The sequence below is a fragment of the Callithrix jacchus genome, chromosome 10 (genome assembly GCF_049354715.1).
Source record: "Callithrix jacchus isolate 240 chromosome 10, calJac240_pri, whole genome shotgun sequence".
NCBI classification, from domain to species: Eukaryota; Metazoa; Chordata; class Mammalia; order Primates; family Cebidae; genus Callithrix; species Callithrix jacchus.
The window spans coordinates 84,368,967-84,395,997 of NC_133511.1; the positions used below are offsets into that span (position 1 = coordinate 84,368,967).

General features: G+C 42.4%; 1 protein-coding gene across 3 annotated transcripts in view; it reads left to right on the forward strand.

Annotated features, from left to right (window-relative positions):
• Nucleotides 1-4,283: 4,283 nt before the first annotated feature.
• The window catches only part of LDHC (lactate dehydrogenase C), a 44,082-nt gene continuing 21,334 nt past the window's right edge, over nucleotides 4,284-27,031 (forward strand). The window contains exons 1-4 of one of the 3 annotated variants that reach the window (XM_009007797.5): nucleotides 4,284-4,415; nucleotides 4,700-4,834; nucleotides 9,654-9,771; nucleotides 20,597-20,770. In XM_009007797.5, the coding sequence (XP_009006045.2) occupies nucleotides 4,709-4,834; nucleotides 9,654-9,771; nucleotides 20,597-20,770 (418 nt within the window). In that variant the 5' untranslated portion in view covers nucleotides 4,284-4,415; nucleotides 4,700-4,708. Of the gene's footprint in view, nucleotides 4,504-4,699; nucleotides 4,835-9,653; nucleotides 9,772-20,596; nucleotides 20,771-27,031 lie in introns of all 3 variants that reach the window. The other 2 variants (XM_035265967.3, XM_009007798.5) reach the window with 2 other exon arrangements.

A 27,031-nucleotide genomic window follows, 5' to 3' on the forward strand; every position in this document is an offset into this window, starting at 1 on the left:
ACAGTGAACACAGATTTTATTTGCCCTCTGGAAGACAGTAACAATTAAAAACAATTTTCAGGTTGGGTACATTGGCTCATGCCTATAATCCCAGCACTTTGGGAGGCCAAGGTGGGCTGATCACTTGAGGCCAGGAGTTAGAGACCAGCCCGGCCAACAGTGAAATACCATTTTTTTTAAACAAAACAAAACAAAAAGAACAAGTATTCTTGGTGGTTGTCTACTTAAGTTTTCTTTTTCTTTTTTTTTGAGACGGAGTTTCGCTCTTGTTACCCAGATGAGTACAATGGCATGATCTCTGCTCACTGCAACCTCCGCCTTCTGGGTTCAAGCAATTCTGCCTCAGCCTCCTGAGTAGCTGGGGCTACAGGCGCGTACCACCATGCCCAGCTAATTTTTGTATTTCTAGTAGAGACGGGGTTTCACCTTGTTGACCAGGATGGTCTCGATCTCTTGACCTCGTGATCCACCTGCCTCGGCCTCCCAAAGTGCTGGGATTATAGGCATGAGCCACCGTGCCCAGTCTCAAGTTTTCTTTCCATTTTTCTAAAAATACAACTGGGACCCTTATCCAGGCCTGAAAACCATACTTGTAAAGATTAACTGGACAACATTATTGTCATTATTCCCCACTCCAGGGTCTTTTTGCAAAGATTCTTTCCTGAGAGCCAGTTAAGAAAAGGAATTATCTCAAAGCATGGTTTTCCAACCTTTTGCTTTGCTTGGGCCACACCAAACACACCCACCAGGCACAGTGGTTGACACTTGTAACCCCAGCACCTGGAGAGGCCGAGGTGGGAGTTCAAGACCAGTATGGCCAACAGGTGAAACTCCATATCTGCTAAAAATAGAACGATTAGCTGGGTGTGGTGGCCTGTGCTTGTAATCCCAGCTACTTGGGAAGCTGAGGCGCAAGAGGCTGAGGTGATGATCAGGGGATGAACTGGTGATAAACCCACAAGAGATTGCAGTGAACCCAGATGGTGCCGCTGCACTTGAGCCTGGGCAACAGAGCAAGACTGTCTCAATAAAAATTAAATAACACTACCAATAGCTGATATGCTAAAAAAAAGTTCATGCATAATCTTCCTGATATCTGCCACCACAGATAAGCAAAAGAGTCCTCACATTCAAAGGGTTGGACACATCTATAAAGTGTAATTCTGTGGATTTTTAGTGTATTCACATAGTTGGCAACCATCACCAATATCTAATCTTAGAATACAGGCTGGGTGCAGAGGATCACACTTGTAATCCCAGCACTTTAGGAGGCCAAGGCAGGTGGATTGCTCAAGCCTAAGAATTTGATACCAGCCTGAGCAACATGGCAAAACCCTGTCTCTACAAAAAAAAATTACCTGGGTATGGTGGCGGGCACCTGTATGTAGTCCTAGCTGCACAGGAGACTGAAGTGGGAGGATCCCTTGAGCCCAGGAGGCAGAGGTTGCAGTGAACCGAGATTGTGCCACTGTACTCCAGTCTGGATGACAGTGAGATCCTATCTCAAAAAAAAAGAAAAAAAGAACATTTTAATTAGCCCAAAAAGAAGCCTGTACTTACTCCTGTAGCCTTTTGTAAGCTTTGAGGCATCTTCAGTCTAAATTTTTTTTAATTTACATTAATTTCATATTATTTGATACAATAAATTAATACAAACATGACTGAAAAATAACACAAGTGAAATAGACTGCTTCTATTATTCTTTCATGAGTTTTCAAATGGAATCTTGTAAAGCTTCCTTACTTACTGGCAAAATAAATGTTCCAGGTTCACTTGCAGCTTTCTGCCTCAGGCAAGGAATAGGCCAGCTCTGCAAGGAGCCCTGATTCTTTTTGTCTTAGTAACCTTGGAAACTGGATTAAGCAGGCCTTATCCCCATCTCACAGAAGTTGCCAGTTAGTGTAGAAGCAAATGTGATGCTCAGTACATGCTTCTTGTTTTTCCCCCCTTGAAACTTTCATTTAATCAGAGCATGGTACTGCCATTTTTTAAAAATACCACTAAAGCCCATGTTGCCAAAATAAAACAATACTTCAAAGCCATGTTCTTTAAAATTTTTTTATTTTAATTCTTTTGGGGATGGGTTTTCCCTATGTTGCCCAGGCTGGTCTTGAACTCCTGGGCTGAAGCACTCCTTGTGCCTCGGCCTCCCAAAGTGCTGGCTTGCAGGTGTGAGCCACTATGTCTGACCTCAAAATTATTCCGTGAGTACCTAGTATACTTTGGTAAATGTTGCAGTGTGTAAAAATAAATAAAGAAGCCGGGCGCAGTGGCTCACACCTGTAATCTCAGCACTTTAGGAGGCCGAGGCAGGTGGATCACGAGGTCAAGAGATCGAGACCATCCTGGTCAACATGGTGAAACCCCATCTCTACTAAAAATACAAAAATTAGCTGCACATGGTGGCGTGTGCCTGTAGTCCCAGCTATTAGGGAGGCTGAGGCAGGAGAATTGCTTGAACCCAGGAGGCGGAGGTTGCAGTGAGCACTCCAGCCTGGGTAACGAGCGAAACTCCGTCTCAAAAAAAAAAGAATAAATAAAGAGAATTTTTGGTTCCCCTAAAGTTTCTACAGTCAAGTAAGCAAAATGGTAAGTTTGGAGTATTTGGGCAGGCATGGATGAAGAGCCAGTTATAGTCACCTAGCATTAGTTTGGCCACTACCAAGCTGATAACTTCCTTGGCCGCCAGGGGCCTGAGGCAGGTGTAGAGCTTAAATTTCCAGTCCATTCGGGCTAGCAGTCTCATTCTCAGCCCAGGGATAAATAAGGTTGCTGTGGAGGTATACGACCAAGTGGTTGCTGTTTCTGTCTGATATAGGGGGCCTCTAGCTTCAGGCTACTTGTTGGTTGAGAAAAGTGCCATAAGAGAGAGATATACTGGAAATGATGGTAGTTGACATTTGTCAAGGAAAGCCAGAGCATGTATGTGCAAAGCTGAAAATGAGAAATTAACCTTGAGAAGGCTAGGGAAAGAGCTTTCTAAGTTTAAAGAACAGCAAAAAGTCCTGATCCAAAAAGAACTGCCCAAAGCCTACTTGGAGGGGAGTGTATTGGGTGTCCTGAGATGATACCAGAGATGGTGTGGGAAGCCAAATCTTGAATATCTAGCTTGTGGTAACTGGTTACTCTACGTGCAATGGAAAGCCACTGAAAGGTTTAAAGCAGGGTTATTACATAATCTGAACCATATTAAAAACAAATACTGGCCAGGCACGTATTTGTTTAACCATATTAAAAACAAATACTAATTCATGCATGTAAAACCAGCACTTTGGGAGGCTGAGGTGGGTGGATCCCTTGAAGTCAGGAGTTCGAGACCAGCCTGGCCAGCATGGTGAAACCCCATCTCTATTAAAAATACAGAAAAATAAAAGTAGCCAGGTGCAGTGGCATACGCCTGTAGTCCCAGCTACTTGGGAGGCTGAGGCTGGAGAATGGCTTGAACTCGAGAGGCAGAGGTTGCAGCGAGCCGAGATCGCGCCACTGCACAATCAGCCTGGGCGACAGAGCTGAGACTCCCTCTCAAACAACAACAGCAGCAACACTATAGGCTATTATATGAAAAATTAATTATATTTTGAATTTTGGAAAAGGTTCAAATGCAAATACTCGACAAAGATGGAGTAGGTTGTGTCCCCTTCTCTGAGTTATAAATATTAATAATTTCTTGCTGTAAATTGAATGCATCCTTAGCATCATGGCGTTTCAGTTATTACCCTCTGATCTCTTAAGAGAAATTCTGAGTTTATTTCAGCACTCAGTCCTGAGACGTTAATAATTTTTTTTTTTTGAGACAGAGTCTCACTCTGTCCCCCAGGCTGGAGTGCAGGGGCACCATCTCTCCTCACTGCAACCTCTGCTTCCCAGATTCGAGGGATTCTCCTGCCTCAGCCTCTAGAGCATCTGGGACTACAGGCGCGCACCACCACACCCTAATTTTTGTATTTGTAGTACAGACGGGGTTTCACCATATTGGTCAGGCTGGTCTTGAACTCCTGACCTCGTGATCTGCCCGCCTTGGCCTCCCAAAGTGCTGGGATTACAGGTGTGAGCCACCGCGCCCGAGAAGTTAAAAAAATCCTGCAAATAATGCATCCCCGTCTTGCACACTCTTTGGGTCAGTCTAGGATTCTTCGCATCATTTCCCTGATCTGGACCGCCGCAACGCACACAACTCTCCAGCCGGGAGATCTCCACGTGCCTGCGCCTGTTGGGGAAAGGGGGGGTGGAGCTTGCGTGCTGACGCAGGAGAGCCGTGCGTGGGAGCGTGCGCGCCTCGAGACAGATGAAGGGCAACCGCCGGGCTTTGCGCCTCAACTGTCGTTGGTGTATTTTTCTGTTGTCACGCCTGTGTCTTCCTTCAAGGTGGTTCCTTGCCCTTTTGGGTCATCTGTACTGCGCCAAGCCAAGCATTTGTGAGCGTGTGGTGCTGGGGTGAAAGTGGGGGCTGGGGACAGAGAGAAATCCAAAAGCCCACTGGTGCCCCAGCTCTCTCATTGCCTGGTAGGCTGGGCCTTACTTTACCTTCCCCGCACCCTTGACCAGGAAATTCTTTCTTTGGTTTCCCTCCACCCCGGCTCCAACATTTTGCAAACTGAAGAGGCTGTTCCTTAGATGTTCAGTGTGGTTAAAAGTCGTAGCTGTGAAAGGGATTAATTTAGGGAGTTCGATTCCATTGAAGTTGCGTTATCCCTAACAGGTTCTCCAAATGTCAACTGTCAAGGAGCAGCTTATTGAGAAGCTAATTGAGGACGATAAAGACTCCCAACGTAAAATTACCATTGTTGGAACTGGTGCCGTAGGCATGGCTTGTGCTATTAGCATTTTACTGAAGGTGAGTAAGAAGCCCATCCTGTCGCTGAAAATCAAGTGAGCGCTTCAAAGTCTGGGAGATGTCAGTGCATTCGGGGTTGCGGGGTTAATCCCTTGAAAGCAGATCTGTATCCTCTTATCTGGCCTGCCCACCCGCCAGCTCGGCCTCGCTTCCTTCTTTCCCCCTCCCCCTTTCTTCTTTTTTCTTTCCCTCCCTCCCTCTTTCCCTCCTTTCCTCCCTCCCTCCCTCTCTCACTCCTTTTCTTTCCTTCTTTTCCTTCCTCCCCTCTTCCTTCCTTTCTCTCTATTAAAAACGCGCGCTTTGAATGAAGAGATCCCCCAACCAGGCTTTGTGTGAGCAACATGGCTGTTTATTACCTGGGTGCAAGTGGGCTAAGGCCAAAAAGGGCGTTAGCAAAGGGCAGTGGGATAGGAGGTTTTTTTTTTTTTGAGACGGAGTTTCACTCTTGTTACCCAGGCTGGGGTGCAATGGCGCAATCTCGGCTCACCGCAACCTCCGCCTCCTGGGTTCAGGCAATTCTGCCTCAGGCTCCTGAGTAGCTGGGATTACAGGCACGTGCCACCATGCCCAGCTAATTTTTTGTATTTTTAGTAGAGAAGGGATTTCACCATGTTGACCAGGATGGTCTCGATCTCTTGACCTCACGATCCATCCGCCTCAGCCTCCCAAAGTGCTGGATTAGGGGCTTGACCCACCGCGCCCGCCCTACTGCATCCTAGGAGTTGGTTTTATAGGTTTGGGGTGGGCAGTGGAAAATTACAGAGTAAAATCACTTTACAGTGGTGGGGGTAGGGGCAAGGAGTATACATTACCATAAGTTTAGTTACAATGGCAGGTGGGATAAGAGTAGTTAAGATGATAGGATGGGGTGAGGGTCTTCTCCGGGGAAGCTTCGCTGGGCGATTAGGGACAATGGTGAATGCGGAGTGGGGGTGGCGGGGTGGGAGACAATCAGCCGAGGCAAGCAAGACTTCAGACTTTCAGGCTCCAGGCTTGACACTCCTTTTCGTCTTTCTTTTCTCTTCTCCTTCCTTTCTTTTTCTGACTTTCCTTTTTCTTTTTTTGAGACAGGGTCTGTCTGTTGCCCAGGCTGGAGTGCAGTGGTGCAGTCTTGTTCCCGTGCAGCTTCCGCCTCCCACCCAGGCTCAAGCGATTCACCTGCCTCAGCCTCTTGAGTAGCTGGGGCCTCAGGCACGCACCACTAGGCTTGGCTAATTTTTTGTATTTTTAGTAGAGACAGGGTTTACCATGTTGGCCAGACTGGTTTTGAACTTGTGACCTCAAGTGATCCACCTGCCTTGACCTCCCAAAGTACTGGGATTACAGGCATGAGCCATGATGCCTGGCTGCCAACAGGTGTTTTTTTTAACCCTTGTCCCCTCCCTTCCTCTTTGCTTTTGGAGTTCCCAGTGTTTGCTGTTCCCATCTTTATGTCCATTTATACCCAGTGTTTAGCTCCCACTTAAAAGCGAGAACATGCAGTATTTGGTTCTCTGTTTCTGCATTAATTCACTTAGGACAATAGCTTCCAGCTATATCCATGTTGCTGCAAAGAATATGATTTTGTTCTTTTTTTTTTTTTTTCCTTTTTGAAACGGAGTTTCACTCTTGTTACCCAGGCTGGAGTGCAATGGCACGATCTCGGCTCACCACAGTCTCCGCCTCCTGGGTTCAAGCAATTCTCCTGCCTCAGCTTCCTGAGTAGCTGGAATTACAGGCACGTGCCACTATGCCCAGCTAATTTTTCTATTTTCAGTAGAGACGGGGTTTCACCTTGTTGACCAGGATGGTCTCGATCTCTTCACCTCATGATCCACCCGCCTCGGCCTCCCAAAGTGCTGGGATTACAGGTGTGAGCCATCACGCCTGGCCTGATTTTGTTCTTTTTTATGGCTGTTGAATAGTCAGTATTCCATGGTATATATGTACCACTTTTTCTTTATCCAGTCCACCATTATGGGTGCTTAGATTTATTCTGTGTCTTTGTTATCATGAATAGCACTGGGAGAAACATGCTAGCGTAAGTATCTTTTTGGCAGAACACAATTCTAACTTTCTGTACTTTATGATGCTGGTGGTGGATCTCTGCACATTTTCTTCCTTGCCAGTTGGCATCTTCTCAGATTCTGCCAATAGAGGTCACTAGAGGGAAGTTGGAAAGTAAGAGGAGGGGAGAAGAGACCTCCTTGTTTGCTTACTGTTCTGGTTGCGGCCATCCCAACTGTAGCCCTTTGTTGAAATTAGGTTGGTTCTAACCTCCAGCTTCTTTTGGAACTCCCAACATTGGCCTCATATTGTCCGCTCAGCAGTATCAGCAGCAACCAGGTTTTGCCTTCTTCAGGTGTCTGAACATAGCTCCATGAAACACTTCCGGTAGTCTCTCTGTTCTGTCATCCTTAAGGGTGTTAGCTTCTAACTACAGTTGCTGTGTCTGGATTACCTCATATGTTCCCTTTTTGCTCTTTCAGAACTCCAACTGCTAGCTAATTCCCTAAACTAAATTTCCTCTGTTGAAATGCTTAGAGTGGTTTCCATTTTTCTGACCAAACCCAAACAGAGACACAGACTGATAGAAAAATTGACCCATAAACATGATCTGGTGGTTTTTTGTTTTTTTTTTCTTGTTGAGACAAGGTCTGGCTCTGTTGCCCAGGCCAGAGTGCAGTGGCACAATCTCAACTCACTGCAGTCTTTACCTCCCAGGTTCAAAGCCACCCTCCCACCTCAGTCTCCTGAGTAGCTGGGACTACAAGCACACACCACCATGCCCGGCTACTTTTCGTATTTTTTGTAGAGACAGGGTTTTGCCATGTTGCCCAGTCTTGAACTGGTGAGCTCAAGTGATTCTCTTGCCTTGACCTCCCAAAATGTTGGGATTACAGGCATGAGCCACTGCGCCCTACCAAATATCATCTAGGTTGTTTGTACACAATTCTGCCTTCTTTTCTTTTTTCTTATCTTTTCTCTCTTTCCTTCCTTCCTTCCTTCTCTCTCTCTCTCTCTTTCTTTCTTTCTTTTTTTCTTTTTTTTTTGATAGGATCTCACTCTGTCACCCAGGCCAGAGTGCAGTGGCGCAGTCATAGCTCACTGCAGCTCAACCTCCTGGACTCAAGTGATCCTCCCACCTCAGCCTCCCACATAGCTGGGATTACAGGCATGCACCACCATGCCTGACTAATTTTTTGTAGAAACAGGGTTTCACCACGTTGCTCAGGCTGGTCTCAAACTCCTGAGCTCAAGCAGTCTGCCACTTTGGCTTCACAGAGTGATGGATTACAGGTGTGAACACCTGCCTGGCTTTCTTATCAATTAGCTGAGAAGTGTTAAGGTGATCCTTCTAGATGAAACTTCTTATCCTCCTCCCATTCATGATACATAACACATTTTTAGTAAATTTTAGAATATATGGTTTTTCAAAATGGCCAAATGGTACCTGATCTAAGAAAAAAACAGTAGTAAGTAGGGACTTTTATCTCTTTACTGTCCCTTTGGAATCTGGTCACTGGAATCTGAAGTACTATATAGTTCTGTACTCTGTTGCATGTGACAAAAACCAATTCAAATTTGGTTAAGCAGAAAGAGACAACATATTGTTCATGTAACTTGAAATAGGGCAGAAATAGCTTCAGGTACTACTAGATTCTGAAGTTCAGACATATCAAGACATAGTCTTTGCCTATCTTGGTTTAGATTTTTTCTGTTGGCTCAATTCTTAGAGTCTTTCGGTGTGGGGGTAAAGATGGCTGTACAGTTTGTTCTTGCATTCTTTTTTTATTCCCTCCAACTCTGCAGTCATTACTAAGGTTCTTAGATTTGCATGTCATTCTTAGAGCTTATGATTCCAAAGAAAAGTGAAATGTAATCTTCCATCTTCCATTTTCAAACTTTATAGACATACTTGTTTCTTATACCTGGGCCATATGTCCACGTATGAACTGATTTCTGTGACCAGAAGGAAAAGATGGAACAATTAATTGGCTAGGTCTGGTTTTATGCTCATCTACTCCAAGGTTGGAGGACTGATGTTAACTGTACGGCACTGAACCACATGAAACGGATTCCCATGGAAAAGAGGAATTCTATTACCAGGGACACTAGACAGATGAAAATAAGTATTCACCAGAGGTGGTTACCTTTCTGTTTGGGCCATAAGGATGTATACTAAAAGCAGCTTCAGCCAACTCAGAAATAAGGCTTAAGGTTAAATATAATAAAATCCTGGCAGGGCACAGTAGCTCAGGCCTGTAATCCCAGGACTTTGGGAGGCTGAGGCAGGTGGATCACTTGAGGTCAGGAGTTTGAGACCAGCCTGACCAGTGTGGTGAAACTCCATCTCTACTAAAAATACAGAAATTAGCCAGACATGGTGGTGGGCACATGTAGTCCTAGCTACTCAGGAGGCTTGAACCTGGGAGGCAGAGAAGTTGCAGTGCCTGAGATCATGCCACTGTACTCCAGTGTGGACAACAGAGTGAGACTCTGTCTCAAAAAAAAAAAAAAAATACAGGTTAAATATAATAAAATCCTTTGAAATCATTTTATTTTCCTTGGTTTTAAATTGTTATTTAAATGATAAAAAACAAAACAAAACCCATCTCTAAAAAGTCCTAACAATTATATGAAGTCAAAACAATTTTTGCTACCTCCTAATGCTACTTACCTTTACTTTTGGTCACCCCAGTCTCATTGAAAAACTATTTTTATATAATTTTTCCCTACTAAAATTTGAGATTCCTTTAATTATGAAGTAGCCACATGAAAATTCTTCTTCTCCTAAAACTTTCCAGAACATTCTACTCAGAACTTTCATGTATTTTAGGATTTGGCTGATGAACTTGTCCTCGTTGATGTCGCATCCGACAAACTGAAGGGAGAAATGATGGATCTTCAGCATGGCAGTCTTTTCTTTAGTACTTCAAAGATTACCTCTGGAAAAGGTTAATTTTAGTTTTATAAAGTCATTTTCAAAGCTTTTTAAAAAATAAATTTTACCAAACTTTGTCAATAAATATAAAATTTAAAATAGCACCATTGGGCCATATAATTTAATTAATTTTTTTTTTGGAGACAACTCGATGGGATCCACATTGTGTGCAGTCACCACCAGCTAAGCTTTCGTGTTCTCCTCCAAGGTGGGGACAGTGTTAACTCCTAGAATACACAATCACTGTGAGCACTCACAGGGCCTGCTCTGGTCACGAGAAGCTGCTGGCCCCAGCTGTTGTAGTTTTCTTTCTATGTTTATAGTGAACCAGGTTTCAAGGCATGCTATAGAACCAGGTTCTATAGCATGAGGCCATAGAACATAGGAAATGGAGGACTTGGCTTCATAGTCATTAGTGTCATGTGTTGACCAACTAAAAGCCTTGGATAATTAGGAAAAATATTTATTTTTTATCATACACTAAAGTATGTGGGGCACTCTTTGGTAATGTGATTCAACAGATATACTTTCTTTCTTTCTTTTTTTTTTTTTTTGAGACGGAGTTTCACTCTTGTTGCCCAGGCTGGAGGGCAATGGTGCAATCTTGGCTCACCGCAACCTCTGAATCCTGGGTTCAAGTGATTCTCTTATTTCAGCCTCCTGAGTAGCTGGGATTACAGGCATGCACCACCACACCCGGCTAATTTTGTATTTTTAGTAGAGATAGGGTTTCTTTATGTTGGTCAGGCTGGTCTTGAACTCCTGACGTCAGGTGATCTGCCTGCCTCGGCCTCCCAAAGTGCTGGCATTACAGGCTTGAACTACTGTACCCAGGCTTCAACAAATATACTTTCTTTTTTTCTTTTTCTTTTTTAAAAGATGGGGTCTCACCTTGATGGCCAGGCTGGTCTTGAACTCCTGACCTCAGGTGATCCACCCACCTCGGCCTCCCAAAGTGCTAGGATTACAGATGTGAGCCACTGCACCTGGCCAACAGATACACTTTCTACTAGAAGTCCTCTTATCTAACATGATTGAGATTAAAGGTAGTTACCTAATTTTAAAATGCTTCTTAGAAAGAGCCATGATAAACATTTTATATTGACCTAAAACATACACATGTAGGTAGAAGTTTATTTGTTGATTTTCTGATTGTAGGGCAAGGCCTTTGAGAAAGACTCAGCTGATTAGAGTTTTGCAGTGCCTTCCCATGCCTTCCCCCTTCCCTTCCCTTTTCTCTTTCCCCTTCCTTCCCCTTTCCCCTCTCCCTTTCTTTCCTTCCTTTTGCCCTCTGATCCTCTCCGCTCCCCTCCCCAGCCCTCTGTTTTCTTTTCTCCCCTCTCCATGATGCCCAGACTGGAGTGGCTATTTACTTATTTATTTTTGAGACAGAGTCTCACTCTGTTGCCCTGGCTGGAGTGCAGTGGCACAATCTCAGCTTACTGCAACCTCTACCTCCCAGGTTCAAGGGAGCCTCAGCCTCCCTAGTAGTTGGGACTATAGGCATGTACCCCCATGCCTGGCTAATTTTTGTATATTTAGAAGAGACAGGGTTTCACCATGTTGGTCAAGCTGTGCTCAATCTTCTGACCTCAGGTGATCCGTCTGCCTTGGCCTCCCAAAGTGTAGGGATTAGGTGTGAGCCACCATGCCTGGCCTGAAGTGGCAATTTATAGGCATTGTCTTAGCACACCACAATCTCGTACTCCTGGGCTGAAGTGGTCCTCCTGGGTCAGCCTGACAAGTACCTGGGACAACAGGCAGTGTCTTCCTGAAAGCATGTCAATAATGATTATTTAGATTGCTTTTTGTTTTTCGAGATGGAGTCTCCCTCTGTCACCCAGGCTGGAGTGCAGTGGCGCCATCTTGGCTCACTGCAAACTTTGCCTCCTGGGCTGAAGCGATTCTCCGGCCTCAGCTTCCCAAGTAGCTGGGACTACAGGTGCGTGCCATCATGCCTGGCTAATTTTTTGTATTTTTAGTAGAGACGGGGTTTCACCATATTAGTCAGGCTGGTCTTGAACTCCTGACCTTGTGATCTAACCACCTTGGCCTCCCAAAGTGCTGGGATTACAGGCGTGAGCCACCATGCCTGGCCTAGATTGCTTTAAAGTACCACAAGAAATTTAAAATTGTTCATGAAGCAGTCTGGTTATGAAACCTTTCTAAATTTTATGACTTTATTTTACTTTTGAAGACAGGCTGGAGTGCAGTGATGTAATCATGGTTTGCTGCAGCCTTGAATTCCCAGGCTCCTCCCACATTTCCCTCTTGGGTAGCTGGGACTATTAGTGTGTGCCACCATGCCCAGCTAATTTTTTAAAAAATTACTGTTTGTAGAGATGGGGGTCTTACTCTGTTGCCCAGGCTGGTCTTAAATTCCTGGGCTCAGGCAATTGCAGGTGTGAGCCATCATGCCTAGACCATTTTAATTTTTTTCTCAAACCTAGAAGGACAATTTTTTTTTCTTTTAGAGACAGAGTCTCACTCTGTCGCCCAGTCTGGAGTGCAGTGGCATGATCTCAGCTGACTGCAACCTCTGGCTCCTGGGTTCAAGCGAGTGTCCTGCCTCAGCCTCCCTAGTAGCTGGGACTGCAGGTGTACGCCACCTGCCCAGCTAATTTTTGTATTTTAGTAGAGACAGGGTTTCACCATATTGCTCAGGCTGGTCTCAAATTCCTGAGCTCAGGCAGTCCACCTGCCTCAGCCTCCCAAAGTGCTGGGATTACAGGCACAAGCCACTGCTCCCAGCCTAACCTAGAAGGACAACTTGCTTTTAATGTCTTCCCAGGGATTAACTTAATATTCATAGGAACAATTATTTTTAACATTAATGATGAAATACTTGATAGAGAAAAAGAGATTAAAAATAATGAAATGTTGGGAGGCTGATGTAGGAGGGTCACTTGAGGCCAGGAGTTTGAGACCAGCCAGAGGCAACATAATGAGACCCTGCCGCTATAAAACATTTACAAATTAGCTGTGCATGCTGGAGTGTGCCTGTAGCCCTAGCTTTGGGAGGCCGAGGCAGGAGGATTGCTTTGAGTTCAAGGTTGCAATGAGCTATGATTGTACCACTGCACTCCAGCCTGGGCACAAAGCAAGATGCTATTGCTAAAATATATATAGTAATATAACAGACATCAGTGCATCTGCCACTCAGCAAAAGAAATAAAACAGTCCCAAGTCAGTTGATACATTTTATATATTTGTATCTTCCTGTCCCCCAAATCTCAATGTTGAATGTAGTGTTTACCAAACATTTATTTCACACTGGTATTTAGTAACTTATATTATCTTTAATTATACATAATAAATATAATTACATAAATGGGTACAAACCTGACTAATTCTTGATATGTAGCAACTAATGAGCAGAAGTACACAGACATACTGGATAGTAGTTTACTAGGTGAGACTGTTTAGTATGCCTGGGGTATCAGTATGTTTTGTATCAGTTAATTTGTTGAATTGGTTAAATGGAGTCAACTTAAAAAGATATTACTATTTTATCTTTATTTTTTGAGACAGTCTTGCTCTGTCACCCAGTCTAGAGTACAGTGGCACAATCTCTGCTCACTGCAACCTCCACCTGCCAGGTTCAAGAGATTCTCCTGCCTTAGCCTCCTGAGTAGCTGGGATTACAGGTACACGCCGCCAAGCCCAGCTAATTTTTGTATTTTTAGTAGAGACAGGTTTCAGCATGTTGGCCAAGCTGGTCTCAAATGCCTGACCTCAAGCGACCCGCCTTCCTTGGTCTCCCAAAGTCCTGGGATTACAGGTGTGAACTACCACACCTGGCCATATTTTAAAATACTTGAAAACATATTCAACCTTCAATATTTAATAATATAGCAGGATAAATACCTGGATTTATCTTTCACTGTAAATGAGAAAACTCCTGCACAGTATATGAAAGAAAGGCCAGGTGCAGTGACTCACACCTGTAATCCCAGCACTTTGGGAGGCCGAGATGGGTGGAGCATGAGGTCAGGATTCAAGACCAGCCTGGCCAACATGGTGAAACCTCACCTCTACTAAAAATACAAAAATTAGCCAGGCTTGGTGGTGCATGCCTGTAATCCCAGCCACTTGGGAGGCTAAGGCAGGAGAATCGCTTGAACCTGGGAGGTGGAGGTTGCAGTGAGCTGAGATCAAGCCACTGCACTCCAGCCTGGGCAACAGAGCAAGACTCTGTCTTAAAAACAAATAAATAAAAGAAAAAAATCAATCCTCAAGAAATAATATGCTTTTAGCAAAAAAGTAAGGCATTTTCACAGTAGGTACTGAATGAAATGAGGAAACCAGAGAGTTAAGCAAAGCACTGTAGCTCTGATAGCTCTTTTTACCCTGATAGCATTAGCCAAACATAATGGACATCAATTTTGGTTTTCACTGACTCACAAAATTTAGGAGACCAGAGACAGAGCTTGATTTGGGGAGATCACCCCAAAAGCTGGTACCATAGTGGACTAAGCCAGGGGTCACTGAACTTTTTCTGGAAAGGGTCAGATAGTAGACATTTTGGGCTTTTCCAGCTACATAGTAACTTTTATACCTACTCAATTCTGCTGTTGTGGTGCAAAAGGAAGCCACAGACAATAATACATTAAGCAAGTGGGTGTGGCTATGTTCCAATGAGATTCTGTTTACCAAATAGGTGATACACCAGATGTCATGTGCCTACCAGCAGTAGTTTACCATTGCCAAAACTATACCATTAATGTAATGATGATCTACAAATAATTATTCTCTCCCTACCTTTGGGGACCACAGTAAAATTGAATGTCTTAGAGACTTCAGTGGGGGAAAATAGCTGCTAAGGATTTGGAACCACAAGCTGGCCCTTATTTGAGTTCCAGAAAATCTTAGGCAGTCAGATAATATCTGGAGGAAACTCACTTTATTTCAGTCCTCAAAGAACTTCAACAAATAAATTTTCGGAGAAAATGAACATCTCACAATAGGAATAATTAAATCTGCAAAAAAAGGCAAGAGCAAGAGCCAGCATAACAGAAACATGCCACTATAGATTTTAAAATTAAACACAAATTATAAAATTAATATGATTACTCAAAAAATAAAAGATAGACTTGAAAAATATCAGCATGAGACAGGAAACTATAAAAACACTTAAAAAAATAACAAAGTAATAAATTATAAGTGTCAAATAAAAATTCAGTGGAGCCAGGCATGGTGGCTCACTCCTGTAATCCCAACACTTTAGGAAGCTGAGGTGGGTGGATTGCTTGAGGTCAGGAGTTGGAAACCAGCCTGGCCAATGTGGTGAAAACCCATCTGTACTAAAAATACAAAAATTAGCTGGGTGTGGTGGTGCATGCCTGTAGTCCCAGCTACTCAGGAGGTTGAGGCAAGAGAATGGCTTGAACCAGGAGGCAGAGGTTGCAGTGAGCTGAGACTGCACCACCACTGCACACTCGAGCCTGGGCAACAAAGCAGGACTCGGGGGCGGGAGACCTCTATGGATTTAATGATAGATTAGACACATTTGAAGAGAGAAGTGGCAAATTTAAGGCAATTACCCAGAAGACAAGAAGTGGAAAATATAACAGGTTGAGAGTCATGGAGGATAGAATCATCACATTTGAAGAGATTATGATTGAGCATTTTTGAAGACCACTGAATAATGTCAACCCACAGATTTAAGAGGCCAAATAATATCAAGAAGAATAAATACAATATCCCTACCTGGACGTATTCTTGTGAAATTAGAAAACACTAAAGGCAAAAAGAAGTGTGTAAAAATTGTCAGAGAGAAGATATATTACCTACAGAAGAAAGAGAGGGTGACAGTAGCAGCAGTGAAACCAGAAGACAATGGAATGATATTTTTAATGTGCTGAGAGAAGAGTAAGTGTCAATCTGGAATCTACCCAGCAAAAACATCTTTCAAGAACAAGGATGAAGCTGGGCCAGCCAAAAGAATGTACTGTGGTTTACTTTGTAGTAGCCCCAAATGCTAAACAAGTCAGTGAATCCCAGTACTATGTTATATAAATTATGCAGTGTAGTATTACACAGCAGTGAAAGTGAAGGAACTACAGGTACACACATTAACTGGATAAATATTCAGATATATAATATTTATATCTGAATAAATATTATTCCCAAGGCATAAGGGAATACATGCCTTGTTCAAAAACATAAAATTTAATATGTAATGCTGGGCATGGTGGCTCATGCCTGTAATCCTAGAACTACAGAAGGCCAAGGTGGGCATATCAGTTGAGGTCAGGAGTTCGAGACCACCCTGGCCAACATGGCAAAATCCTGTCTTTACTAAAAATACAAAAATTAGCTGCATGTGGTGGCAGGCATCTGTAATCCCATCTACTCCAGGAGGCTGAGGTAGGAGAATCGCTTGAGCCTGGGAAGCGGAGGTTGCAGTGAGCTGAGATCGTGCCATTGCACTCCAGCCTGGATGATAGAGTGAGACTCCATCTCAAAACAAAACAAAAAAACAGTTAATATGTAATTTAAACATGCATAAGTAGTAACACGTTTTTAAAAGTAATGTGATTTTTGCCAGCCACAAGAGTGGTTGATAGATACAGTCTATTTATTAGAGGCACACAAGGCCTTCCAAGGTGTTGACAATGTTCTATAAATTTGCATTTTTTGTTTGTTTGTGTGTTTTTAGACGGGGTCTTGCTCTGTTGCCTAGGCCAGAGTGCAGAGGTGTGATCGTAGCTCACCACAACCTCAACCTCTTGAATTCCTGGGCTCAAGCAGTCCTCCCACCTCATCCTCCAGAGTACAAATGTGAACTAGCTGTTCATTGTATGGTTTTGGCAGAGTTGTTTAATATTTTTTAAATATTTTTTTCAAGGCCAGGCGTGGTGGCTCAAGCCTGTAATCCCAGCACTTTGGGAAACCGAGGTGGGTGGATCACCTGAGGTCAGGAGTTCAAGACCAGCCTGACCAAATGGTGAAACCCTGTCTCTAAAAAAATATATATTTTTTTCATTAAAAATTATTATTATTATTATCATTTTGAAACAGAGTTTCTCTCTTGCTGCCCAGGCTGGAATGCAATGGAATGCAAGAGGCTTACCGCAGCCTCTGCCTCCCAGATTTAAGCAATTCTCCTGCCTCAGCCTCCCAAGTAGCTGGGACTACAGGCATGCACCACCACGTCAGGCTAATTTTGTAATTTAGTAGAGATGAGGTTTCTCCATGTTGATCAGGCTGGTCTCGAACTCCTGAACTCAGATGATCCACCCACTTTGGCCTCCCATAGTGCTGGGATTGTTTACAGGTGTCATTAAAAAAAACATTATATTTTAGAGACTAGGTCTTGCTCTTTCACCCAGGCTGTAGTACAATGGCACCATCTCAGCTTACTGCAGTCTCTGCTGCCCAGGTTCAAGTGATTTTCATGCCTTAGTCTCCCTAGTAGCTGGGATTACAGGTGTGAGCCATCATGCTCGGCCTTTTGTGTGGTTTTAACAGAATTGTTTAATGTTTTATAAATTGAATGTCTATTTTTTATATGTTCTTCTATATGAAATATGTCACAATAGAACATTTTGAAAATACATTTTGTGAGATCTAATGGGGAAGAGCAATGATGGAACATCATTGATTATCCACAGATTTTTTTTTAATTTTTAGTTTAGAGATGGTTGTTCATGGGTACAATCACAGTGCAGTGCAGTTTCCAACTCCTGGGTTGAAGTGACCCTCTTGCTTCAGCTTCCCAAGTAGCTTGGACTACAAGTACATGCCACTATGCTCAACTCCACAGATATTTTTAATTACTTCATATGTACAATGAGTCCAGATGCCTGGAACATAGAAGTTGCTAAAATATTTATGGGCCAGGAGTGGTGGCTCACACCTGTAATCCCAGCACTCTGGGAGGCCAAGGTAGACAGATCACGTGAGGTCAGGAATTTAAGACCAGCCTGGCCAACATGAGAAAACCTTGTCTCTACTAAAAATAAAAAAATTAGCTGGGTGTGGTGGCAGATGCCTATAATCCCAGCTACCTGGGAGGCTAAGGCAGGAGAATCACTTCAGCCCAGGAGGTGGAGGTTGCTTTGAACCAAGATCACACCACTGCACTCTAGGCTGGGCAATCAGAATAAGACTCTGTCTCAAAAAAAAAAGATATGTATGGAAAGAAGGGAGTAATGTGAAATCAGAACCTATTATTAATATTATGGTGCTTATGATTAAGTTAGGGGTTTAATTAAGACATAACCATGGGAAGATAACATAAGCTCTTATAAGGGCATTTGGATAATTATAGGCAATAAGTGCTATAAAAAATTCTGTGAAGAAAGTATTTATGAATGATATGACAGCTTTATGTCTTATTTTTATGTCAGATTTTCCAGGTGCCCTGATCCTGTTAATGCCATCATTTCCTTACCTGCTGTTTCTTTTTCTTTCTAAAATATAACCACTTATCGTTTATGAGTGATATGATAAATGCTTGGGGATACCTAGCAGAGGAATTGGTATTTGAAGAAGTACTTGACTAATGTAATAATAATGTTAACTGCTAAAATTTATCAAACATTTAATACACACTGTTGAATACTTAATGTATATTAACTCGCTGAGTTATCTTCTTAAGAACCATATTTTTAAAAATACTGTTAGCTTGATCTCATAGATGAGGAACTGAGAATTAGAGGGGTAGGCGAAGTAATTGTCCAGGGTTACACAGCTAGTAAGTGGCCAAGTTGGACCTCAGAGCTTTTGCTCCAGACCACTGTAGTTTATGGTTTCTTTGTGGTTATATTTACAAAAGATAAATTAGAGGTAAGGAAACGATGACATTAACAGGATCAGGGCACCTGGAAAATCTGACACAAAAATAATACATAAAACTAGTAACATAATTTGAAGCCAGATTTAAAAAAAATTTTTTTTTTTTTTAAGATGGAGTCTTACACAATCTTCCCTCATTGCAGCCTCCATTTCCTGGGTTCAAGTGATTCTCCTGCTTTAGCCTCCTGAGTAACTAGGATTACAGGCATGTGCCATCACGCCCAGCTAATTTTTGTATTTTTAGTAGAGATGGGGTTTCACCTTATTGGGTAGGTTGAACTCCTGACTTCAAGTGACCCACCCATCTCGGCCTCCCAAAGTGCTGGGATTACAGGTGTGAACCGCTGCACCTATCCAGAAATGTCATCTTTCTAAGTTTGCCTTTCTAATCAAAATCTTTACTGGGCCAGGAAAAACAACAGTGTTCATATTTCATGAGTTATATTCTCTTTTGGATTAGAAAGATACAAGAATCACCATAAATGAAGATGTAGTGTCTTAAAAATTAGGTAGATTTTCTTTTTCTTTTTTTTTTTCTTTTGAGACAGAGTCTCACTCTGTCACACAGGCTGAAGTACAGTGGCACGATCTGGGCTCCCTGCAACCTCCACCTTCTGGGTTCAAGCCATTCTCCTGCCTCGTCTCCTGCCGACCCCACCCCCACCCTGCCCTGCCCCAAGTAACTGGAATTGCAGGTACGAACCACCATGCTCAGCTAATTTTTGTATTTTTAGTAGAGACATGGTTTCACCATGTTGTCCAGGCATGAGCCACCACACCCGGCTATTAGATTTCATTCTCTAAAAGAATATAAAAAGTCAAGATGAGATAGATATAGAGGGTATTTTAACTAATTTTTTACATCCATATGGAAGATAACTTTCAGCTATGTAGTGCTTTTTAAGAAGTCCAGTATGAGGCCAGGGATAGTAGCTCATGCCTGTAATCCCAGCACTTTGGGAGGCTGAGGCAGGCAAATCACTTGAGGTCAGGAGTTCAAGGCCAGCCTGGCCAACATGGTGAAACCCCGTCTCTACCAAAAAATACAAAATTTAGCTGTCTGTGATGGTGCATGCCTGTAGTCCCAGCTACTCCAGAGACTGATGTGGGAGAATCACTTGAACCTGGAAGGCAGAGGTTGTAGCGAGCTGAGATGGCACCACTGCACTCCAGCCTGGGCAGCACGATGAGATCCTGTCTCAAAGAAAAAAAAAATCCAGTATAAGTAAGTGTTAAACATAGTATTGACATTGTATTCAGGTGAAACAACTGGGCCTTTAGTAGGTAGCTTATTTTTTTGTGTGGGTCAAGAACTTGTTTCTGATCTCAAATCCAGTTCCTTACAATATTAGAAGTAAATACATTCTCACTCTTAGACTCCTGAAACAGACACTCAGAGTTCTAAGCCTTTATTCATTTTGGTGGGTTTTTTTTTTTTGAGACAGAGACTTGCACTATTGCCAGGCTGGAGAGCAGTGGCGCTATCTTGGCTCACTGCAGCCTCTGCCTGCCGGGTTCAAGCGATTCTCCTGCCTCAGCCTCCTGAGTAGCTGTGACTGCAGGGTGTATGCCACCACGCCCAGCTAATTTTTGTATTTTTAGTAGAGACGGTTTCACCACGTTGGCCAGGATGGTCTCCATCTTTTGATCTGTGATCCACCCACCTCAGTCTCCCAAAGTGCTGGGATTACAGGCATGATCCACCATGCCTGGCCTCATTTTGGTGTTTCTAAGAAGGCAGAGAGCTGACTTTCATTGCCTCGGGCCTTTATAACACACGGGAATGTGGGCAAAAGGGGACGTTACTTTCTATTGTTATAAAAATTTTTGAGGTTGCTATGTGAAAGTTGGCAAGTGATAGTGACAAGGCTTCCTTCAAATTATACAGGTTAGAAAAGTTTGTTCATCTCCAAAATGCCAGACATAAAGGTACATGAATACTTTAATACTAAGAACAGATGATAGACTTTTAAAGAGTTAAGGCACAGTGGTTATGGTAACCTTGATCCAAATATAGTATTTTGTTTCCTTTTTAGATTACAGTGTATCTGCAAACTCCAAAATAGTTATTGTCACAGCAGGTGCAAGGCAGCAGGAGGGAGAAACTCGCCTTTCCCTGGTTCAACGTAATGTGGCTATCATGAAATCAATCGTTCCTCCCATAGTCCATTGTAGTCCTGATTGTAAAATTCTTGTTGTTTCAAATCCAGGTGAGTCTTTTCTCTTTTGTTATATTGCATAAGGATGATTTTCCCTTACCATTCATTTAAAAGAATCAACTTCATTGAGGTAACATTTACGTACAATAAACTGTACTCATTTAAAGTATGTAATTCAATTTTTGATATATGTAGTCACTCATGAAACTAACACCATAATCAAGATACAAAACATTTATCTCTGAAAGTTTTCTTGTGCCTCTTTGAACTCATCTCTCATTCCAACTCTGGCCCCATTTTCTGGAATTTCATATGAATGGAATCATGGTGAATGTAATTTTTTCTGCCTGACTTCTTTTGCCCAGCATTATTATTTTGGGATTCATCCATATTATTGGGTGTATTATATTGTTCCTTTTTTAGTGCCAAAGTATTATTTTAATTATACATTTTTTTTTTGAGATGGGGTCTCAGGGTCTCACCCTGTTACCCAGGTTGGAGTGCAGTGGCGTAATATTGGCTCACTGCAGCCTCTGCCTACCAGGCTGAATTGATCCTCCTACCTCAGCCTGCCCAGTAGCTGGGACCACAGGCATGTAGCACCACACCCAGCTAATTTTTGTATTTTGGGTAGAAGTGGGGTTTCACCATTTTGTCCAGGCTGGTCTGAAACTCCTAAGCTCAGGCAGTACACCCACCTTGGTCTCCCAAAGTGCTGGAATTATAGGTTTGACCCACCACATCCAGCCATTGTTTATACATTTAAAATACTATTTTGTTTATCTATTCATCTGTTGATACAGACTGAGGTTATTTCCGGTATTTGGCTATTATGAATGAAACTGATAACTTTTGTGTATAAGTATTTGTGTGGTCATATGTCTATTTCTCTTGGGTAAATACCTGGGAGTAACGTAGGTGGGTTATGTGGTAGGTATATGTTTAACTCTATCGGAAGTTACCTAATAGGCTGGGCATAGTGGCTCATGCCTGTAATCCTAGTGCTTTGGGAGGCTCAGGCAGAAGGATCTATTGAGCCCAGGAGTTTGAGACCAGTGTGGGCAACAAAGAGAGACCTTATCTGTACATAAAATCAAATAAAAAGGCTGGGTGTGAGGAGGAAGGATTACATAAGCTTGAGAGGTCTAGGCTGCAGTGAGCTGTGGTTGTGCCACTGCATTCTAGCCTGGGTGGCAGAGTGAGACCTTGTCTCAAAAAAAAAAAAATACAAAAAACCAGTTTTAAATTTTAGCCAATCCAGGCCTGTAATCATAGCACTTTGGGAGGCCAAGGCAGGTGGATCACCTAAGGTTAGGAGTTCAAGACCAGCCTGGCCAACATGGTGAAACCCTGTCTCTACTAAAAATAAAAAAGTTGGAGTCAGGCATGGTGGTGGGCACCTATAATCTCAGCTAGGTGGGAGGCTGAGGCAGGAGAATCACTTGAACCCAGGAGGTGGAGGTTGCAGTGAACGGAGATCGCACCAGTGCATTCCAGCCTAGGCAACAAGAGCCAGATACTGTCTTTAATAAATAAATAAAATAAATAAATTTCAGCCAATCCAATCTCTCTCTCTCTCTCTCTCTCTCTCACTCTGTGTGTGTGTGTGTGTGTGTGTATTTTATTTTTTTGTTTTTTGTTTTTGAGATGGAGTCTTCCTCTGTCTCCCAGGCTGGAGTTCAGTGGCTCAGGGCAACCTCTGCCTCCTGGGCTAAAGTGATTCTCATGCTTCAGACTCCCGAAGTAGCTGGGATTACAGGTGCGTACCACCACACCCGGCTAATTTTTGTATTTGTATTTTTAGTAAAGATGAGTTTACACCATGTTGGCAGGCTGGTCTCAAATTCCTGACCTCAGGTGATCTGCCCACCTTGGACTCTCAAAGTACTAACATTACAGGCATGAGCCACTGTGCCCAGCCAGGGTTTTCAAGGCAAACAATCATTATCAGCAAACAGGAACAGTTTGACTTCTACTTTACCAATTTGGATGCCCTTTCTTTCTTTCTCTTGTTTGATTGCTCTGGCTGGGACTTCTAGTTCTATGTTGAAGAGGAGTGGTGATAGTGGGCATCCTTGTCTTATTACTGTTCTCAGAGGGAATGCTTTCAACTTTTCCCCATTCTGCAGTATTATATTGGCTGTAGGTTTGCCGTAGATTACTTTTTGGTTTTTTTTGGAGACAGAGTCTGGCTCTGCTGACCAACCTAGAGCGCAGTGGCATGATCTCAGCTCACTGCACCTCCTGCCTCCTGGGTTCAAGCAATTCTCCTGTCTCAGCCTCCCAAGTAGCTGGGATCACAGGTGCGTGTTAAATTTTTTCTATTTTTAGTAGAGACAGTGTTTCACCATGTTGGTTGGGCTGGTCTCGAACTCCTGACCTCAGGTGATCTACCTGCCTTGGCCTCCTAAAGTGCTGGGATTACAGGTGTCAGCCACCATGCCCAGCCCATGGATGGCTTTTATTACATTAAGGTATGTCCCTTGTATGCTGATTTTGCTGAGGGTTTTAATCATAAAGCGATGCTGGATTTTGCTGAATGGTTTTCCTGCATCTATTGAGATGATCATGTGATTTTTGTTTTTAATTCTGTTTATGTGGTGTATCGCGTTTATTGACTTGTGTATGTTAAACCATCCCTGCATCCCTGGTATGAAACCTACTTGATCATGGTGGATTATCTTTTTAACATATTGTTGGATTTGGTTAGCTAGTATTTTGTTAAGGATTTTACCATCTATGTTCATGAAGGATATCAGTCTGTAGTTTTCTTTTTTGGCTGTATCCCTTCCTGGTTTTGGTATTAGGGTGATGCTGGCTTCATAGAATGACTTAGGGAGGGTTCCTTCTTTATCTTGTGGAATAGTGTCAAAAGGGTTAGTACCTGCTGCTGAACTTCTTTTTGTTGGTAATTTTTAATTACCATTTCAATCTCACTAAGCTAGGAGGGTTGTATATTTCCAGGAATTTGTCCATCTCTTCTAGGTTTTCTAGTTTATGAGTGTAAAGGTGTTCATAGCAGCTTTGAATTATCCTTTGTATTTCAGTGGTGTCAGTTGTAATATCTCCTATTTTATTTCCTAATGAGATTATTTGGATTTGTTCTCTCTCTGGTTTTTTTTTTTTTGAGATCAAGTTTTGCTCTTTCAGCCAGGCTGGAGTGCAATGACGTGATTTCAGCTCACTGTAATCTCTGCCTCCTAGGTTCAAGTGATATTCCCACCTCAGCCTCCTGAGAAGCTGGGATTACAGGCACCTGCCACTATGCCTAATGTTTGTATTTTTAGTAGACATGGGGTTTCATCATGTTGGCCAGGCTGGTCTCAAACTCCTGACTTCAGGTTATACGCCCACCTTGGCCTCCCAAAGTGCTGGGATTACAGGCGTGAGCCACCGTGCCCGGCCTGCTCTCTTCTTTTCTTGGTTAATCTTGCTAATGGTCTATCAATTTTATTTATCTTTTCAAAGAACCAACTTTTTGTTTCAGTTTTTGGTTTTTTTATTATGAGGTTTCACCATGTTAGCCAGGCTGATCTTGAACTCCTGATCTCAAGTGATCTGTCTGACTTGGCCTCCCAAAGTGCTGGGATTATAGGCGTGACCTGTTGAGCCTGGCCTTAATTTTTCTTTTGTAATTTTTATTATTTCAATTTCATTTAGTTCTGCTCTGATCTTGGTTATTTCCTTTCTTCTGCTGTGTTTGGGTGTGGTTTATTCTTGTTTCTCTAGTTCCTTGAGGTGTGACTTTTGCTTGTCTGTTTGTGCTCTTTCAGACTTTTTTTTTTTTTTTTTCTTTCAGACTTTTTGATGTAGGCATTTAGGGCTATGAACTTTCCTCTTACCATTGCCTTAGCTATATCCAGAGGTTTTGATAGGTTGTGTCATTACTGTCATTCAGTTTGAAGAATTTTTCATTTCCATCTTGATTTCATTTTTGACTCAATGCTCATTCAGGAACACGTTATTTACTTTCCATGTATTTGTGTGATTTTGAAGGTTCCTTTTGGAGTTGATTTCCAGTTTTAGTCCAGTTGTCTGAGAGAGTGCTTGAAATAATTTCAATTTTCTTAAATGTATTGAAGCTCATTTTATGGCCTATTGCGTGGGCTATTTTGGAGAAAGTTCCATGTGCTGTTGAATAGAATGTGCATTCTGTGGTTGTTGGATGAAATGTTCTGTATATCTCTGTTAAATCCATTTGTTCCAAAGTATAGTTTAAATCCATTGTTTCTTTGTTGATGTTCTGTCTTGATGATCTGTTTAGTGCTGTCAGTGGAGTATTGAAGTCCCCCACTATTATTGTGTTACTGTCTATCTCATTTCTTAGGTCTGTTAATAATTGTTTTATACATTTGGGAGCTCCAGTGTTAGGTACATATTATGTTTAGGATTGTGATATTTTCCTGTTGGACAAGGCCTTTTTATGTACCTCTTTGCCTCTTTTAACTTCTGTTGCTTTAAAGTTTGTTTTCTATGATATAAGAATAGCTTCAAACCCCAGCTTGTTTTTGGTGTCCATTTGCATGAAATGCCTTTTTCTTTCTACCCCATTAAGTTTATTTGAGTCCTTATATGTTAGGTGAGTCTCCTGAAGACAGCAGATTATTTATTTATTTATTTATTATTTTGAGACAGAGTTTCAAGTGCAGTGACTCAATCTTGGCTCACCACAACCTCCACCTCCTGGGTTCAAGTGATTCTCTTGCCTCAGCCTCCCAAGTAGCTGAAACTACAGGTCTGCACCACCATGCCCAGCTAATTTTGTATTTTTATTAGAGACAGGGTTTCTCCATGTTGATCAGGCTGGTCTCGAACTCCCAAGCTCAGGTGATCTGCCCACCTCAGCCTCTCAAAGGGCTGGGATTATAGGTGTGAGCCACCATGCCTGGCTGGTTGGTGAGTTCCTATTCATTCCACAGTTCTGTATCTTTTAAGTGGAGCATTTAGACCATTTACATTCAATATTACTGTTGAAATCGGAGATACCATAGTATTCATCATGCTGTTTGTTGCTTATGTACTTTGGTGTTTTGTTTGTTGTTTTTGCTTTTAACTTGTATTTTTATTTTATAGGTCCTGTGTGATTTATGCTTTAAAGAGATTCTGGGCCGAGCATGGTGGTTTATGCCTGTAATCCCAGCACTTTTGGGAGGCCAAGGGGGGGCAGATCACATGAGGTCAGGAGTTCAAGACCACCCTGGTCAACATAGTGAAACCCTATCTCTACTAAAAACACAAAAATTAGCCAAGCATGGTGGCAGGCACCTGTAGTCCCAGCTACTCAGTAGGCTGAGGCAAGATAATCACTTGAACCTGGAATCAGAGGTTTCAGTGAGCTGAGATCATGCCATTGCACCCCAGCCTGGGCAACAGAGCAAGACTCTGTCTCAAAAAAAGTAAATAAATAAATTTAAAAATAAAGAGGTTCTGTTTTGTTATGTTTCCAGGATTTGTTTAAAGATTTAGAGCTCCATAGTGGTGGCTTGGTAGTGGCAAATTCTCTCAGCATTTGTTTGTCTGAAAATGACAGTATCTTTCCTTCATACATGATGCTTAGTTTCACTGGATACAACTCTCCTGGCTGATAATTGTTTTGTTTGAGGAGGCTGAAGATAGGACCCCAGTCCCTTCTAGGTTGTAGGGTTTCTGCTGAGAAATCTGCTGTTAATCTGATAGGTTTTCCAATCTGATAGGTTTTCCTTTATAGGTTACCTGGTGCTTCTGTCTCACAGCTCTTAGGATTCTTTCCTTTGTCTTAACTTTGGGTACCCTGATGGCAATGTGCCCAGGCAAATATTCTTTTGCAATGAATTTCCCAGGTGTTCTTTGTGCTTCTTGTATTTGCATACCTAGGTCTCTAGCAAGGCCGGGGAGGTTTTCTTCAATTATCTCCCCAAATACCAAATATGCTTCCCAAGCTTTTAGAATTGTCTTCTTCCTCTGGAATACCGATTATTCTTAGGTTTGGTCATTTAACATAATCCTAGACTTCTTGGAGTCTTTGTTCATATTTTCTTATTCTTTTTCTTTGTCTTTGTTGGATTGGGTTAATTTGAAGACCTTGTCTTTGAGCTCTGAATTTCTTTGTTCAATTCTATTGCTGAGACTCCAGGGCATTTTGCATTTCTAAAAGTGTGTCCAAAGTTTCCTGAATTTTTTACTGTTTTTTTTTTTTTCTTTAAGTATTTATTTCTGTGAACATTTCTCCCTTCACTTCTTGTATCTTTTTTTTTGGATTTCCTTGCATTGGGCTTTGCCTTTTTCTGGTCTTTTCCTGATTAGCTTAATAACTAACCTCCTGAGTTCTTTTTC